The sequence below is a fragment of the Leucopleurus acutus genome (assembly GCF_964270905.1).
Source record: "Leucopleurus acutus genome assembly, chromosome: 2".
NCBI classification, from domain to species: Eukaryota; Metazoa; Chordata; class Mammalia; order Artiodactyla; family Delphinidae; genus Leucopleurus; species Leucopleurus acutus.
In genome coordinates, this window is record NC_139143.1 from 137,450,196 (window position 1) to 137,469,582 (window position 19,387).

Consider the following 19,387-nt stretch of genomic DNA (forward strand, 5'->3'; position numbering starts at 1 on the left):
CACTGTAGGATGTTTAGCAGTACCCTGGCCTCTATCCACTAGATGCCAGGAACAACCCTTCCCCCACATTGTGACAACCAAAAATGTCTCCAGACATTTTTGAGAACCACTGCTTTACATGAACTAGCTTCTGTAGCAATACTGGGATAAATAAATAAATAAATATAAGCAATGACTAATCATGCTTAGAACATAAACTGTAGATTCCTTTCATCCTTGGAAAGTTCCTGGGTTTCATCCTCCACCCTGAAAATTCTCCTTCAACTGGGCTGTCCTGAGGACCTTATAATGTATCAAGCCTGTTGACCGCCTCGTCCAAGAGTTCTGCTGATAACAGCCCTACACATTTATGAGGACTACATGGTAACCACACATTGTCTTAAAGCTTATGAACAATCCAAGAACGAATATAACAAAGAAAACGCTCAGAACCTTGTAAAATGAAAGAGTAAAATAATCCACTTTGAAGAAAACTCAGGATAATAAAATATTCCCAACATGGGCTCACTTAGCTTCAACCACTTGATGCAGCCAACACTTATCAAGCATCTACTCTAGGGCAGGGAATGCACGAGGCACTTTTCTATACCTTATCCCATTTGATTTTCCTAACAATCTGGTGAGAAAGGCACTGCCCAAGGTCACAAAGCTAATCAGTGATTTCAAAACTTGAATCTAGAACAATCACTGGCTCCAACTCCAGTGCTCTCGCCACTGATGTACTGCAGCATTCTACAAGAAGACTAGTAGCCACAATTAATGGAGAGCCAATAAGGTAACAGAAAATCTTTTCATTCATATTTTTACACATAGATAAGAGACAAAAGGATCAATTCCAAAATGTTAATAATGGTCATCCATGAAAAACAAGTTTATCAGTTATTGTGTGTGTGTGTGTGTGTGTGTGTGCTTTTCTGCATTTTCTAAATTGTTTTTCCCTAGATATATATTACCTATGTAATAAAAAGTAATCAAACCCCATTTCCAAAAGCAAAAATAACTCATGGAAGTATCAACATGTAATGCCAGTTTTAAACAAAGCATTCTCACTATTTCTCATTCATGAGACTGCCAAAAATTAAGAAGTTTGATAATACTCAGCCTCGACAAGGATGTGGGGGGAAAAAGTAATCCCATACACTGTTAGGAGAAATCTAAGTTGGTACAAGGTTCTTAGAAAGCAATGCAGCAAGATCTATCATAATGTGAAATGAATAGGCTCTTTTTCCTAGCAATGCCATTTCTAAGAATTTATCCCAGAGGTATATACCACATATGCAATATACAAAAATTTATGTTCAAAGATATTTACTGCCTATCAATAGAGGAACTTGGACAGTGGAATTCAAAGCAGTCATTAGAGAAAATGAGTTACATCTCTAGGTACTAATGTAGAAAGTTATCCAAGATATAGTGTTAAGTAAAGATCAAGTTATATAACAGCATATATAAGATTCCAGGATATACAAGTATACATTACATATGAATGCGTGTATGTGTATATGGGTGTGCAGGAATCTGCATGTGTCTATGCGGTTGTATATAAGCTTACATATGCTTGCATATTCTCTAAGTATATACAAGAAATCATTAATATTAATTATATCTGGAGAGTAAAACTAAAAGCTGAGAGAAAAAATGTGGACTTTTATTTTCATTTTTATACCACTCTCTGAATCGTTTTAAATTTTCTTTTCATAAACAGGTACCACTGCCATAAACAAAAACAGGGGCTTTTGTTTTGGTTTGGTTTTGGTTTTTGAGACAAGAAGCCCGGCTCTCACGCAATGGCTTGAAAACAAAGCAACATATGAAATAGAACTGTATTCTGTTAGGACTGCAAATGCTCACAAAACAAGACAGCGTGAAAGCCTGCCAGGCTGTGTGTACCAGTGAGAGGCATAACGGAGACACTTCTCTCCTGGCACATCGAGAAACAAAGCCAGCCTCCTACCCTGGGAGGGGGTTTAACGGCTGGGTGTTAAGACGAATAATTAAAGCGAAATCCTGCTATATTTTTTTGAGGCACCTAATAAGCCAATTTCCCTAACAGCTAAAACCTAATTTTTCCTGTTCTATCCCTCCAGCTTGTCTTCTCCTAAAGTAGCTGACACATCTTGGTCAATGGGTGCCCAAGATCTCAGGCCTCCTCCTTTGCAATCTCTGTCACACTCCGATATGTCAGAAGACCTGGGCCCTGCTGCTGGCTTGGCCTCCACCACCCTGAGTTGTCCTTTCTCACTCTGGTCCCCTCCATGGCATTTAACACTCCATATAATCCTTTATCTTTGCTTACTGGATTGTGTCTCATCCTGCATTGTATCTCTGTGCCTAGAACAATACCAGCACATAGTAGGCAGACCACAGACACTGTGAAGTGAATAAATGAAGGGTTATTCACTGCACGGTGCTATCAGCTACATTTCACCTTGCCTGTGAAACAGGCAGGGTCAGTATGATTGTTCTCACTTGAATTACCTGCCCAAGGTTACAGCCTGCAAATGACAGAGCCAGAGCTTATATCTGGGATTTCTGACTCATGATTCCCTAATACCCCCACTACGCAAGAGCACCAGCAAACTGAACTGTGAAGACTGAAAACACAGCAATTTATCTAGGCTTCAGCAGTAGCAGAGGGGAAGAGAAAGAGCTGCGTTCCTGCAGGGGTGAGGTAGGAGAGACAGGGAGGGGGAAATGGAGCGCTATGATCTTGCACTCCCTAGTTGCGAATTAGGAAGAAAAATTCTTTCCTTCATCTGAATGAAATGCAGTTACCTCTGGGATGGAGGCTTATGAAACCTCTCATCACCAAGTCACAGCCTGGAATACTTTGCTAATTGCAACAGCAAGTGAAATTTTAGGTAGGTCAGATGCAATTACCCAAACCGGAAAGTGACACCACTGTTCACACCTATTGGACCACATGCAGCAGGCTGGGTTCTAAGTTTCACACACACACACACACACCCCAAAACTACAGTCATCCACACACTTCTTATGCTATGGGGCTCCAAGTCTCCCAAAACATGCTGACTCACTGACTGGGGAGAAGGGAGGAGATCCAGACAGGAAAGGGGAAAAGAGAGAGAACAACAGAGCAGAAGGGTAGCAGAGGCAAAGGAGGAAAGAGGGAGACGAGGCAGTTGGAGACGGAAGTGAAGGAGAAAGAGAAAGAAAGAAGCAAAGAGAGGGAAGAAGGGCTGCAGAGGAGGAGAGAGAAAGGAGAAATGAGGGCTTCTGTCCTGCTAGGACTTGTGCTGCAATGCTCAAGTGGCCCAATGCTGGTACAAGCAGACCTGGAGAATTCCTCGGGTCAGGGTTTTTTTTCAGGCACTTGTCTGTTTCCATAGAGACCGAGAATTCCTGCTGCAGTAATCATCTTCCAAGTTTCTTCGGTGTTTGAGCTTTCTTCCTGTGCCTCCATCACCAGGCAAGGAACCAGAGCCGAGGGCTCATCTAGTGAGAATGGGAGTAAGGGCAGGCTGGCTACCCTACACGGTCCTGGCCTCCGGCCTCGGTCCTGGACTCAGCCCAGTGCCACAGAGCTTCGGTTCTAGCATTTCCACCGATTACCTTACTCCTCCCTCCAGGCAAACACAGGCTCTGCTCCTGCCTCCTGCCCCTCCACAGCACTGCCCTGGAGATCTGCACAGCCTGATGGGCAGGTTACCAAAGAGCTGAAAGCCTGGTGAAATCTTGTGCCAAGCTGACAGCATATTCAGCCCTGCCACACGCGTGCCTGTGGTGCATCTGCAGCAGAGAAAACCAGTTGGTCACATTTTCCACTTCTAGCAAAGACTGGAAATACTACCTCCTCTCCTGCTGCCATCCAGGCTAATCATCTCTAGCTTTCTCTAGGCCTCCCGCCCCACATCCGGTCAGCTGTCAGCCGGTCCACTCTTCTGCATAATGCTTTCAGGAGCGGCCTCTTCCTTTCATTCTCACTAGCACTGCCCTGGCTTGGGCCTTAGTTATTTCTCAGGGCATCAACTAAACTGCCACGTAACTGTTCTCCCTGTCCTCCAGGCGCATACGCTCTCTCTTTCAGTACACCTCCTCCCTCCTTAGCAAATCAGAAATTCCTGGAGCCTAGGAATCAGTGTTTTCAACCAGCACTTCAAGAAAATATGATGCAGCCAGGACACAGGTAGGAAACACAGATGGACTCCATCCCTTACACAGATGCAAATTATCCTCAGGATTCACACACTGCATTCTTCTCTCTGGAGCTGCAAGAGACTCTGTGGGCCCTGGGGCACTTCTGCCTTCCTGTGCCCATTCCCCCATTTTAAAAAAAGTTTACATATTTTTTTACTGCATTGATATAAAGATGAATTCCTTACTGTTACTTATTTATTCCAGTTTTTAAAAGAAATTGAAATTAAAACATTTTTGTGGGCCTTAAAATTATTGTGGTCCCTAGGCACTATGCCTGTTGGATAAGTCGGGCTTGCCTCAGCACCACTCCCAAACCTTCAGCGACCTCCCCCAGCCTACAGAATAAAGTCCAAGCTCCTCAGCAAACTCACCCGGACCTATCTTCCAGTGCCATCCACTAGAGCACTTCCCACCCATCAGGGCTTCAGCTTCCAGGTCTAAATGCAGGTCTCTCAACACACTGTGCATGATGAGGCCACTGTGTCTTAGCCCTCAGCCCCAAACAATTTTCCTTTCCTTCTCCACCTACTGACATCTGGCTCAAACATCACTTTCCACTGTGGCCTTCCCTAGTCCTCCTGGTTCAAAATTATGGCTTCTTCTTCTGCACCCCCTTCACACTTTCTCTGTCTCTTATTATACCACTTATACGCCCAATTCCAGCGTGCACATCTTTCACAGCATAATATTTCTAAAATCAGGAAATGGCTTACAAGGTATGCCAAACAAACTTGCCAGCCACCAGGTAGAGTACTAGTTGCAACATGCAAACAGGAATTTTTTGCACATGCAAATCCAACACTGCACAGAAGCTACTGGGTCATCTGATTGCTTCTGTGGTGGGGCTATTTCATTGGTAACACCACACACAGCTGAATTTTAATTTCTATCCCCAGTTAAAATTATGCTTTGATGCATTATTGAAATAAGAAGGTATTTTGGGGCTTCCCTGGTGGCGCAGTAGTTCAGAGTCCACCTGCCAATGCAGGGGACACGGGTTCGTGCCCTGGTCTGGGAAGATCCCACAAGCCGCTGAGCGGCTGGGCCCGTGAGCCATGGCCGCTGAGCCTGCGCGTCCAGAGCCTGTGCTCCGCAACGGGAGAGGCCACAGCAGTGAGAGGCCCGCGTACCGCAAAAAAAAAAAAAAAAGAAGGTATTTTGGATCTAGACTATAGCCTGTGACATGTCAGGTAAAGCAATTAAAGGTAACAGAAACTGCCAGATCTCTTAACACATGTCATGAAATTTCCTAATTCCTTTGACCGTGAAGCACTAATTCTCATACACTGAGCTGCTCTGTCGAAAGCTTCCAAGTAGATTTCAAGAGAAACTGTTTAATATACACTAACTGTAATTTATTTTTTTTCCTGAGTTACAAGTTTTGGCAACAAGGAAATGTACAATCTAAACTGCAGGATTCTTCAATCCACCTCAAAATTATAGATTCCTTCCAAAAGGAGTTCAAGATGAGTACAGGTGATAAAAAGCAGTAAGTCACCATAAAGCTTGTATATAACTACACATGGCCAAATGTTTAACACTAAACCTGAAAGTGGCTAAGATTCAAACCTTGTGATACGGATGAAACACACAGATCTACAGAGAAAAGTCATCTATTGTTAGTGTATTTTTTTAGTTGTATATACTTAGTGTTTCTGTTTTTCTGCTGAAAAAGTTGCCTTGATGAATCATACAACAGATTGCATTTTTTTTGATCAAGAAAGCAGTCTTTCGTTAAGCTAATTATTTACACATTAGAAAATTCTTGGGAGTCTGGGACTATGTATTAATCATCCTTCTCTCCCCTCTGGTATCCCTGCATATGAAAAATGCTCATTATTGAACTGGTCTAGCTTTTTGCCAACAGTTTCATTTCTTTCAAGTCTGGCCTCATTTCCGTGAAAATCTAGCTGTATGCTTATTTTTAGGTTTGGATGGGCATATTTCATTATAAATGCCCTTTTTAAAAATTCAACTCCGTTCATGCTTTCATTCATTCGAAGAGTATTTATCAGGCTCCTAATGAATGCCAAGCAGTGACAAGAATACAAAGGTAAATAAGACAGGCTTGCTCTGAACTTTACTTACTGTCTAGATGGAGAGACATGCTAGGCAACATATCACAACTCAATGTGATGACAGCTATGACAGGGACGTGCAAGCCACTGAAGGAGCATGGAGAATGCTCCATCTCATGCAGCTTATAGGGTTTAAGATTATGGAAACCACGTCCTGAAGAATGAATAGGAGATAACCTGGAAAAGTGGACATCTAGATGGCTATGGGATAAGCTGGCCTAAGCTGAGGGAACAGTGTATGCAGAAGCATAGAGATGCAGGTGGGAGGCAAGGGACCTACCAGTAAAGAAAGGACATGAAGTTCTATTGGGCTGGCTTTCAGAGGTACTACAGGGGACTTCTGACGTCCAGTTAAGAATACTCTGGACCTAATTCCCAGAGCAGCAGGGACTCATTTTCATTGGCAAGATATTGTTCCATAAATTTATGAAGCTGCACCAATTATACTCTTTCCTCAGCGTTACATCAGGATTTAATAAGCCTTATCCAATACTGTTTTTGCTCTATTTCCTTACTTTCCAGCATTTTAAAATTCTTTATGTTATATTTAATACAAAAGGAGATACTTGTTTCATGAGATTCAACGTGAAAAACAACGACATTTATTTCAGCTCTCTCAGACACTCTTATTTCTTCTTACCTCAGGGAAAGAAGCAGATAGAAACATTTACTACTAAGTTCTTCATTTGCAATCTTATAGGCATTTCTCTATGGAATTTTACTCAATATAGAATGAGTAGAGCCTGTGTAACCTCAGGCAACTTGCTGAACCTCTCTGTGCCTCAGTTTATTCAACTATAAGAGGAAAGTAACTATCACCCACCTTAAAGAATTCTTATGAGGGTTAAATAAGATACCATATGTACAATGCTTAGCACAATGTCTGGATTGTAGTCGTTAAATTGTAGCTATTTTTATCATTAAACATTATTGAACAATTGTATATAAAAGTACATGGTTACAACTTTGAATCTGTATTTTATTACAGTTTTAATCTTATATAAGCACACATATATATACACAATATATTTTTGGTGGGGGTTTCTTATATAAATGTATTTATTTATTTTTGGCTGCATTGGGTCTTCATTGCTACACACGGGCTTTCTCTAGTTGCGGCAAGTGGGGACTACTTTTCGTTGCAGTGTGCGGGCTTCTCATTGTGGTGGCTTCTCTTGTTGCGGGAGCACGGGCTAAGTGCATGGGCTTCAGCAGTTGTGGTGCGTGGGCTCAGTAGTTGTGGCTCGCGGGCTCTAGAGCACAGGCTCAGTAGTTGTGGCGCACAGGCCTAATCGCTCTGCAGCATGTGGGATCTTCCTGGACCAGGGCTCAAACCCGTGTCCCCTGCATTGGCAGGTGGATCCTTAACCACTGCGCCACCAGGGAAGCCCTATATTTGTTTACACAAACTTTCAATAAGGGTTATCTCTGGGTCAAGGACCTAGAAAATCAGGGAGGGAGAAGGTACATTTCTACATTTTTCGTTTCATTCCTTTATGAAATCTTTTATTCTTTTTTAGCCAAGAGCATGGAAAACTGTTATAATAAAAATTGATGAAAACCTTTGGAAGGGGGTTAGATTTATTTTGAAACATAGAGGACAGAAAGGCTGATTTTTGCCTAGATAAAAGAAAGTACTCTGTACCAATGAGAGCAGTCCAAAGGTACTGCCTCAGAAGGCAGTGAAAGCTTCCTCACAGAAAGTGTATATCATAGGCTACATGGATTCTCCTAAGTCTATGAAACATGGCAGTCTCCAAGCATTTGAAATTTGACACGGGTGCATCCTTAAATGGTTATCCAGAGTCATTCAAACTTTAGCCACAACTAAATAAGTTGGGTGAATCAACTTTGCCTTCAACCTTCAAGACCCTTAAATGGGCAGGTATTCCTAAGTAAGTAATATTAGTACATATATGCTGATGATATTTCAATGAATTATGAAGTTATCCAAGTAAATGTTTCATAAAGTTAAAGCCAGATTCAAAATGTGGGTGCTGTGTTTAAACACTACCTGGAATAGTATTTGTTAAAGATAATTTTTGTTTTCAGTCAGATTCATACAAGGCAAGAAAACATTTTAGCATTCTTCATCACCCTTACACTTTTAAATCCCATTAAAATCTGGATTTTAGTTGGTCTACTGTCTTATGACTTGTCATTATGAACTTTGTAAATAAAGTCTTATGTTGGAACACTTCAGTGACTCAAGATTGGGCATTCTACTTCTGTGGATTCTACTTTCCGTGGAAGGCAAAATGCACACAGGAGAAGTATGAAGTTTCTGAGCTAGTGAATTGGTATAGCTGCAATGCCATGTGGGATATAAGAGGATGACCTTTGAATGACACTCTTCTAGAGAATAATTTCAATGAAGAGAAAGTGAGACTTCGCTGGTAGCACACTGGTTAAGAATCCACCTGCCAATGCAGGGGACATGAATTCGAGCCCTGGTCCGGGAGGATCCCACATGCCCCAGAGCAACTAAGCCCGTACTCCACAACTACTGAGCCTGAGCTCTAGAGTCCGCGAGCCACAACTACGGAGCTCGCGTGCCACAACCACTGAAGCCTGCGCACCTAGAGCCCGCGCTCCGCGATGAGAAGCCCGCACACCGCAACAAAGAGTAGCCCCTGCTCGCCGCAACTAGAGAAAGCCCGCACACAGCAATGAAGACCCAACGCAGCCAAAAATTAATTAATTAATTAATTTTAAAAATGAGAAAGTGAGCCAGGACAGGCAGACAGCTCTGCAAGACAAATCCAGCAAAGGGGCTGTTCTGGAATCTATCTGGAATCTGTTGACTTATAAAGTCATTAAATTCTCTGAACGTCTCAGGAAAAATCAAAGTAGATAATATTGTTTCCATTTCAACAATGATATTATGCCTATACAGAAAGATAGCTTAGCTCAATGGGGAAAAACTTAGACCTTAGAGTCAGAAGACTCGAATCCGGCTGTCATTAACTTGCTATTTTACCTTGAACAAGTCTCCTGCCATCTGTAAGAATAACTTTCCTCATCTCATAAATTGGAAGGGCACAGACAGCAAAAAGAAGAAAAACTGCAAAGGTATTCTCATGTTGTTTCAAGCCTCAAACTTAAGCTCTATGGTGAGAACAACTATGATGTTCTTAGTTTTATAAAAAGGGAACTGGCTTAAACATTTCTAGGTTTTCTAGCTAGTAACAATAGTGCAGAGGTTTGATCCCAAGTCTCTAGGCACAGACACATGCTGCTTACCCAAGTCTCTAGGCACTTACACATGCTGCTTCTATGTAATAGAATTCTGGGGAAATGAAATAAGATAAGTGTCCTATCTATTATAAGTAGCTATACAGATGTAAGGTATTGTTAAGACTAAGCTTTAAATTCTCTAAGGGATCTTGACATATTTTTTTCATTCTTAAACATTTTCGTTAGAGCAAAAGCCCCATGAACCACCTGTCCTATCCAGCATGTCACAGTACAATCAGTTGAATAAACGGGCAGATTACTGCTGGTTTAGAAGTGATCCATGAGTTTAATTAAATATCTTAAACAAATGGATATATTTACATTGCACAAGGCCACTCTTTGAAAATCTTAGAAGAAGGAACTATAATTAGACAGGACAGATATAGTTGCTCTAGTAAATGAAACTTGCTACCCGCTACAAGAAAGCCCACTCTCAAGAACCAATCCCTCATCCAAACAGCATTCTCCCGAAATGCAATGCGTGTTGAAACAAAGCCACAATATTCTCTTAGCCTAAAGGGGGTGGATGGCGATCCCTGCAACCTCTTCATATAGTGCTAGTTTGATCAAGCTGAAGAATCAACTCCTAGCAAAAGCACTTTAGAGATAACAGTATTATTAATAAAAATGCTTTTTCATTACAACAATTTATCAAGGCAATTCATTCTTTTTCTCTAAACCTATTGGAAAAGTCTGATTTTGTGAAGCTAGGGAAAAAACCCCAAAAATCCAGAACTTAGCATAAGCTGCTCTGCGTTCAAGTTACCGCCCTTATTGTACGATGGCCCCGTAGAGGTCAGAATTGTCTCATTTATGACTGTCTTCCCTACAGTGCTTAGCACAGTGCCTGGCATATAACCAGGCTCAGGAAATATATGTAGAATTTATTCTACAATGTTAACATACTTATTTAAAAATTCCAATTTTTAAAATGAAAATCTCTATGAAAAATTGAAATGTTCAGAATTTCATATTTCATTTCCCTGAAGCGAGGCTCCTCTATACTCATCTGGAAATGTTCATTTTCATTTCAGTTATTTGTTTATATGCACACTATGTTCCCAAAGGATTATAGTAGCATCATTTAGAGTATATGAATCTTTTTTGTAAGATTTAAAGGAGATCACATCCAGTCAAAAGATGGTTTGTACTTTGATACATCACAGATTTGGAAAAACATAAATCAAATAACCATGTACAACCCCAGTACCAAAGCCCTTGAAACCATCAGTCCCTTAGGGAATAATTTTAGCTTTAATTTAAAATAGTACTGAGAAAACACACCACCAATATCTTATTTAACTTCAATAGGAGCTTACATGGATAAAATTAGTTTTCAGCCTGGACACTTGAACATCTGTGGACAATATTTCATCCCACTTATAGGATGAGGAAAATAGAAAATGGTAGCCCAAGAAGAGCCATTACACGATTTAAAGAAACAAGCATTTGTTTGCAAAGTGCAGGAATTAAATTCAGTTTGGTTTCATGACTGCCCAAACAACTCAACACAAATCTTTCCTCTGGAGTTCTCAATTGTCCAGTATTAAAGTTACCAATATAGAACAAACCACTGAGCACCTCAATTATAAGTTATCTTTACGTAAACAATCCTCCTATCTTGGTTCCTTGAAAAGGTAAGCAAACAGCTATAATGACATTCCTGGTCCAACATGGATATATTAAATAACTGCTATGCTATGGAAATCGCCAGAAGAACATTTCCAAGAGAAAATCCAACTTGCTAAAACACTTCCTAAAAGACGGTCGCAAGCCCAGACGTAAAGTTTAGAGGCATTTCCATTTTCCTTACATATAGAGGTTGATGAAATATTAATACACTCAGTGCAAAAGTATAAAGATAAACAAGATCAAAGCCAACAACAGATGAAATAAAATTTCATTGTGCAAATCATAAAAGCTGTGTAAAAGGGCTCTAGATCCCAGGTAAGATTTGCTCAAGTAAGGTAACAGCATTAAACCTAGCAGACAGCAGAGTAGAGAAGAGGCAGAGCTTTACAGAATTGCAAATAACATCAGCATTACGAGAATAATAATTGGAATAAATACCATCAGCAGTCTGCAAAAACCATCAGCACACTTCGTCCTTCACCTCTTCCCCTCATCCAGCTGGGTAGTGAAAGCAGCTGCCTCTCCCCGCCCCCTTCCCAACTGCTCCTCGAACCACCCCCTCCCCTATCCTGTCCACCCCTCCCCTCCCCTTTCCCCTCCTCTCCCCGCCCCCAGCTGGTGTATTTAGCAGCCTAGAGAGATTAACAGGCGATCCCTACGGTCACTGGGCCTCCGGACTGATCTAACGTTTCCTAGCTCCCTGGACTACAGAAATTAGAGACGCGACACCCTGGTGGTATTAGGTGCCTTCGCCTTCATCCTGTCCTCTCCGAAGCCGGACTGGGTTGGGAGTCAGTGGACTGGGCCACAACTGGAGGGCCCTGCAGAGTTCAGCGGGGCGCTGCCCGCCCGCTGCGCTACCTGAGCTGTCCATGGTGCTGGCGCGGTCCTGAGGCTGCCGGGCGGGACTCCGCGCCGCTGCCGCCCCGGCGTTCACTCTCAGCTTGCCGCCTCCCCCGCCGCTCCCTGCATTTAGGTCCCCGTTACTGTCCACCAGCTGCAGGGATTCATAACCATCGTTGCTGGTCTTTTTCCGGTAGCTTCCGAGCAGGCTCATGGGCAAGCTCACAGAAGAGGAAAAAAATATCAACCTGGGGAGACGAAGGGGGAGGTGGAAGGTGGAAAGGGCTAAAGGAGGATTTTTTTTTAAGGAAAAACAAAAACAAAAACCATCAAGTGCCCCACATGACGCAAAGAGGAGGGAAAGAGGGAGCGGCCCCCGGAGAGGAGCGTTGCGGGGCGCGGCGAAGCCACCGCCCTGGGCAGAGCGCGGCTCTGGGCGCCGGGCGCGAGGGCGGGAGGGAGAGAGGGAGAACGCAGGCGGGCGGGTGCGCGCGTCCCCAGTAAAGCCGCCGTGGAGCCGCCGGCCCAGCAGAGCTCCGGACCCGGGCCAGCCCCCCTATGGCTGGGGAGTGCCCGGAAGCAATCCTATAGGTGTCACCGCGTCGCCCCGCCGCTCGGCAGGGCAGCTCCAAGCGCGGCTGGCCCGCGGGGAGGGAAGGAAAGAGGAAGTAAGGGAGGGGAGATTCTTGGGGAGGGGGGGCTGAAGGCGGAAAATGGGGCGGGGTGGGAGGGGGAGGGGACTACTACCGCTAGGGTAGAGGGTGTTTGCGCACGTGAGGTAAAGAAGAAAGGGGCTGGGTGTCTCTGCCTGGTAAGCTTTGGGGACGAGGGGGGAGGGTCTCTTGGTAAGCTCCAGACACGCCCATTTTGTATAACTTAGCCTATACTTGCTGGAAGATTCGGCGAGTCAAAGCCACCCCTACCGTTGCCGTCCTGGAGGACTGACTTGTAACTCAACTTAACAGAACAAGACCGCATGTTACCCCAGGCTATATGTGTGCCAGGACAGAAAGAAACAGCAGCACGGCCCACATCTCCCAGAATGGGTAAAATCCCTAAGTGAGACATCAAAGACCTGGTTATCCTAACGCTAGCAGGCAGTTAGAGCCCATTCCACCTAGTGAGTAGATGTGACTAGTAACTATTTGTTGAAGGACAAAATTGGCGGGGGGCGGGGCGGGGGGCCGGGGGGGCGAATCAGGTGCAATTTCAGTTCTGACATCATTTACCTTGGGACCTGGGGAAAGGTCTATACCACTCAGCTGGCTTGGGGAGGATGCGTGGGAAGAAAGCTAGACGAGGATTTTCTTTCTAGGGCCCTCCCCCCTTTTTCATAATTCTGGGCACAGAGAGCCGACACTAATTAATCAGAGGAGAATTTATTGAGAAGTTAATGAAACTTAAGAGTCAGTGCCCTTTTTCTGGAGAAGTCCCTTTCAAGGCTGTGCACCTAATTTTATATCTGTGATTTTGTATTCTTAAAGAGGACCTCAAAATTGTATGTTTCAAGCTTTATGAAACGTGGATTTAACTCTGTTAAGTTTCAAAATGCAATTACCAAGTGCCCATTTTCACCTGAAATAATAAGATTGCAAAAGTATCCTTCGTTCTCATCATTTCAGGTGAAAATATTGGCTTAAAATTGTCATTTTCCCTATTAAGATTTGGAATTACTGAGGTGCTTTTCAAGTCATCTGACAGAGTTTCATCACCAAAACAAGAAAAAAGTACATGCATGTAAAATTTCCTTAAACCCATACACAAACCTAGATTTGACATTTCACCTTTCATGACTTTCTCTTGTTGTTATTATTATGATATCTTTAAGAACACAAATCAAACTATAGCATCTAAGAGACCTCAGTCTAAATCATTTGGGACCCAATGAGTTTCCTGGGAGTTCTAGCTCTACACAGGTCTACATAAAATAAATTAATTGGATTGAGAGTCATTTTCCTGTTGAAGGATCACTCAAATGCAAATTCTTATAAGAAGGGGATAAATCAGTAAAAGCCAAGAGTGCTTGCTGTCTTCTAGATCCCTCCAGTCCCTCTGAAAAGGTAAATTATCTGACCAGTTGCTTTCCTAACTGCATTATCTGATGAACATGTGGTCTGACCCAAATCACAAATCACAGTTAATGCTCATTTACAAGATCAAACAACTTCAGTGGTGGCAGTTAAAATTGTAATAAAATTTAAACATAAACTTTATACTTTCAATTTTCCCAATCTGTCAGTTTGAGCTATTTTAGATACTTGACTAATACTCTGTAAGGTCTAGTAAATAAATCTTTTCCAATAACATTTTAAATAACCTTTTTCTGCACCTTTCCTTCTCCTTTAATTTATTACTGACCCACAGGGAGAGGAAATACCTAGTATCTATCGTGTGCCTTGACAAATACTGGATTTATACCCTGGATTAAGAGAATTTAGAAAAGACCATTTTTGAAAAGTGAAAATTATTATTTTCAAAAAAAGCACTCAGTTATTTTTGCTCAACTTTTCAGAGTTGCAGACATATTGCTGGAAGAAATTATAGATTAAACATAGGCCTTTGTATTTTGAGATATCTATTTCCCCAGTTTACAAATTTAAAGAAAAACATGAGTGGGATACAGGGACCATTTTATTTTTTATATTTACACTTAATTTAACATAAATACAACCAATCAGAATAACTATTAATAACCCTACAAAATTAGGGATATAAAGAACATAATAAGGCAGGAAAATACAGTAACTAGATTAATTTACAACAGTTTAAAAATTACTTTAGGGCTTAAATTAAATACACCAATTTCAACACTAAAATTTTCTTTACGATCCTAAAGATCAAATTCACAAAGAGTTCACAGATCCATGAAGATCTCACTTTTGTCTTCTATAAAATAAAGTATAATAAAGTACCATCGTTATATAGTTGAAGTAAGAACTAAACTAGTACGTAACACGTATAAAGTAAGTACTTAGCAAGTGCTCTCTATTATTACTATTAGTGGTCTGGCTTGGGCACAGCTCTATCCTCAGCGCTGACAGTCCGACTTCCTCCCATGGGAGGAGCTCAATAAAGGCTAAGTATTATTTTCTCCAGGACTATACTAATGGAAACTTGTCTATGTGATTTTGAATGACAGCTTAGGCTTAAGGAAGAGAGGTGGTACTGGTAAAATCCAAGGTGAACATTTAGAGTCAAACTCTGTTTTTCCAAGATCAAGATTGTTCCATAATTTATTTTATCTCAAGAATATCACATCACATATGGGGCACAGCCAAAGGACTAGATGCCCTCTTTGGGAGAGTGTTCCTTCCCTTTGCCTTTTCCATTGCTGACTCAGTCACTTTTATTAACTTGGTGAAGATTATCCACACTGAGAAATGTTTGAGAGGCTCTATTTGAGACTCTATTCCTCCTCATCCCCTCCACCCCCAAAGTGCTCTCCTGTCACAGCAGATGTCGCACAACTTTCGTGGTGGTGCTGGAAGATGAATATGTACCACAACCTAGGATCACAAACCTGGGATTATGATCTGTACTTTTCTGTCTCTGGGAACTATAAAACATTGCTTACGACTGAGATTCTAGCACCTTGTTTCCCAGGATTGAGTCCTAGTTCCATGGACTATTAGCTCTATAACCTTAGGCAAGCTACCCTCTCTGCCTCACTTTTCTCCTCTATAAAATGAGAATTATAGTGTCATCATAATAAGGTTGTAGTGAGAATTAGTACCTAACACATAGTAAGTGCTTAACAAAAGCTATTATCAGTATCACTGTTCTATTTTTATGTCACTTTTTCAAAAACATAATTTCCTACTTAAAATTAGGCTAAAATCTGTCTTGTGTACTTAAGAGATTTATTGTCATTATGATTTATGATAATATAAAAGCATTATGTATGACGTGAAGTGATTATTCTGCCTTGAGTTTTTAGATATTTTAATGCATGTCTATCCTGTTAGGTTTTGGACTCCTTAAATACAAAAATCCATGTTTTGTTCATGTCTGTACCCCCATGACACCAAAAAGAGAATCTCATACTCATTAGATATTGATAAAAGTACCTGCCGAATTTTAAAATTAATGAATAAATTCTAAAAATGTATTAGTATCACCCAGTCTAGTGAGTTTTTTAAACCGCATGCTGTGGTCTACGAGTGGACTATAAAATAAACAGCAATTCATGACTATTATTTTCATAAAAATGAAGTAGGTTGGAAAACATCAGTTTTTAGCACATGGTAAGATGTTATTTCTTGAAATATTGTTTTGGGCTTGTAGGGCAAAATCTCCAGTACTGGGCTTCCCTGGTGGCGCAGTGGTTGCGAGTCCGCCTGCCGATGCAGGGGCACGGGTTCGTGCCCCGGTCCGGGAGGGTCCCGCATGCCGCAGAGCGGCTGGGCCCGTGAGCCATGGCCGCTGAGCCTGCGCGTCCGGAGTCCGGAGCCTGTGCTCTGCAACAGGAGAGGCCGCAGCGGTGAGAGGCCTGTGTACCGCAAAAAAAAAAAAAAAAAAAAAAAAAAAAAAAAAAAAAACCTCCAGTACTGAGACTGGTGAATTCCCAGTGTGAATGTCCTACGCACTGTGACATCTGAATTCACCTGGATAATTAGACAACAAAGAATTCTGGCTAACCAAACTGTAATTGAGGGCAGAGCTTCTATCCTCTGTTGCAAAATGTATTATGATCTGTTTTTTAACATTAACTTCTTCAATTTTCACTTCAACTGATATAAATCAATGAATAGTACTAAAACTTTCTTTGGCAACATGCCTGAGTTACATGATTCAATTATCTCCTTACTGAATATGGCCTATGGGTATAGATGGTGCAAGGCATTCAAACTGGGGACCAGGAAACCACATCCGGCCCCAGACATGTTTTGTTTGTACTGTACTTTTAAAAAATTTTTCAGCTTAGATGCCTTTACAAAAGGTACGCAGGCTCCAGTTTGAGTGCCACACTTCACTACCACTTCCCAGTGTATGATTCCCAGCCTTCCCCACTCTGTCAACCCTGTGAGCATATGTATTTGAGACCTGTAATGCAGTGGCAAACCTGGAGGAATAACAACATCAAGAGAGATGCCAAAGCCACATCTTCAAGCCACAGTCCAGAAGAAAGAGCAACAGACTGGGAATTCTCTTCTGACTCTATTATTACCTAACTCTATTATGAATCAGAAGAGAGGCCCTGATTGCTTCTCTTCCCCTTAGCAGTAAAACTGAAAGTGCTGAATTACAGGATTCTCTCTAGTTCTTAAATTTTCCTATTTTTCTCAGCACTTGAGTTGTCATTTCCTTCTTTCTCCTCCAAATGAAGCCCAGAGGGAAAAACCATGGCCATTGAAGTGTTCCAGTTGCTAAGTCCCATTTAATCAAGGTTTTACCATAGAACGCATGCATAAATAGTGTCAGCTCTCAAGAGTTACACATAGAGCAATACACAAAAAAAAGAAGAGCAAGTATGCTGGAGAACACGAAGTGAGCTAATATGAATAGACGTCTCAATTATTCCTAAAATATTCCTCAGGAACGACGTGGTCTGTTCTTGGTGCTTGGTGGAGTACTGGGTCTCCCAGAAAATAGGACAGATTTTCCAGGCAGGGCATATTCTTAAAGATAACTCAATACCCTGAAGCCTGTGCCTCCCTGAAGCACTAGTCTAGCAGTAATAAAAATAACTGCCACTGATTACTTACCATTTGCCAATTACCTAACCCACCTTAACTCTCACCTTTCCAACAACCCTGCAAAGGTGTTATCCTTATTTTGAGGCAAGCTTGCAGAGGGTAAATAACTTGCCAAAGCTCACACAGCTAGCTATAGGCTGGGATTCAAACTGCCGTCTAGAAAGATCATGCTTTGGCCCCTGCACCAGTCATAAGAGGTAATTCCAGTGGTCAAAGTGAAAAGCTGGAGGGCATCTGGGTCATTCCTTGGCTCTGACCTGCCTTACTAAGTGTGGTCCGTGAAAATGGTCTGGGTGCCTTATGGGAGCTACTCTTGGTTTACTAACCCCACAACAGGTTCTGCTCAGTGAAACCTGAATGGTTTTAATTAATGTGGCTTCCCAATAAGCAGCTTGTTTTGTAACCATCTGAGTTAGAAGACTTTTTACACTGTGCTCCTGAAAACTGATATGTGGCTATAGTTTGGCCTAGTTTTAAACCACGAAAAGGAAAAAAAAAAAGCATTGTTTTCATTAAAAGCAAGCTCCTTGCTTTAAAAGAAGTTAGACCTTCATTGTGTTCACATGTGTATGTGTGTAAGGAGATTAAAGAGACATCAAGGTATGGTGGAAAACCACTAGCTTTGGAGGAAAAAAATACAACTATGTTTGAGTCCTAGACCTGCCACATCAAGTTTTCTACAGTCGGCTTACCACTCACAGCCATATTCCCTTTCTATAAAGTGGACTACTCATCCTCCCTCACAGGAGGAATCAAATGAAATAAGGTACATGAAAGCACATAATAAACACAAAAGCCCTACTCATCACATCTATGAATCATCCAGTTTAAGTTGCAGCATTAAAAAAATATATTACTGGTCACATATGACACATGATATACTATTAATTTAAGATGCTTCAAGATTTCATAAATGTTAATATATTTTTAAGCTGTTTTAGAATTGATGAAACAAATATTATTATTTGACTATATGTTAGCCCAAGAATTTTATTTGTCAATTTATAATTCAGGTATTTTAAGCAACTCTGGTAGGTAAAGGTAATATGCACCATGTATTGCCAGGTCTAGCACAGTGCCTGCCAAGCAGTAGGTGCTCAATAAGTGTCTGCTAATTGAATGAATGAAAATGCAAAAAATTGTCTGGGAGGCCATCTTCAGCTTATAGGAAAATTCACCACGGGGTTCCTTAGTGAGCTCACTGAAAACACAGTCCCACCTGCTAACATTCAACTCACCCTCGACTTTTCAAGGACACGCTCATGGTATGACACTGTTACACATACATTTCAAGAGTAACTCATGGAAGCACCTGTCCCTTTCATTTGTCATCTTACAAGCCAGGAAACTTCAGCTTCCTGGACAGACGCTGACAGACTACCATAAGCTGGCCCTGTGCTCAATTACTCTCATTCTTGGGTAAAACAGACTGAAAAGTTCTGTGTGGTAAATAGGTCCCCAAGGTCAGGTGAAAATCTACACTGAAGTGAAAGTTTCCCTAAATCCTAGATATTCCCATGTTTGGCTCTGAGCTCATTATATATGATTTTATGTTCAAGATCATTAAAATACAGATGCTTATTCTCTGTAACCCCATTGTGCCTAAAAGTTCTGGGCTCTCGAGCATGTGGCAAATCCTCTATGGTGGTGAAGAGGAAAGTAGTGACCACCTCAGATGCAGGGAAAGCCAGTTCTTGGGGTGCTGAGTCTCCAGGCAGAGTCTCCCGGGCACCCAACCACTGC

The 19,387-nt window shown here is 41.8% G+C and overlaps 1 protein-coding gene across 2 annotated transcripts in view; it reads right to left on the reverse strand.

Annotated features, from left to right (window-relative positions):
* DNAJC6 (DnaJ heat shock protein family (Hsp40) member C6) overlaps window positions 1-19,387 on the reverse strand; it is a gene marked incomplete at its 3' end in the record, with an annotated part of 152,503 nt that overhangs the window by 80,016 nt on the left and 53,100 nt on the right. The window contains exon 1 of one of the 2 annotated variants that reach the window (XM_082833867.1): window positions 11,967-12,177. The exons of the other annotated variant lie outside the window; for it this stretch is intronic. Within the exon in view, the coding sequence (XP_082689993.1) occupies window positions 11,967-12,162 (196 nt within the window). The 5' untranslated portion in view covers window positions 12,163-12,177. Of the gene's footprint in view, window positions 1-11,966; window positions 12,178-19,387 lie in introns of those variants that run through there. 2 annotated transcript variants of the gene reach the window in all.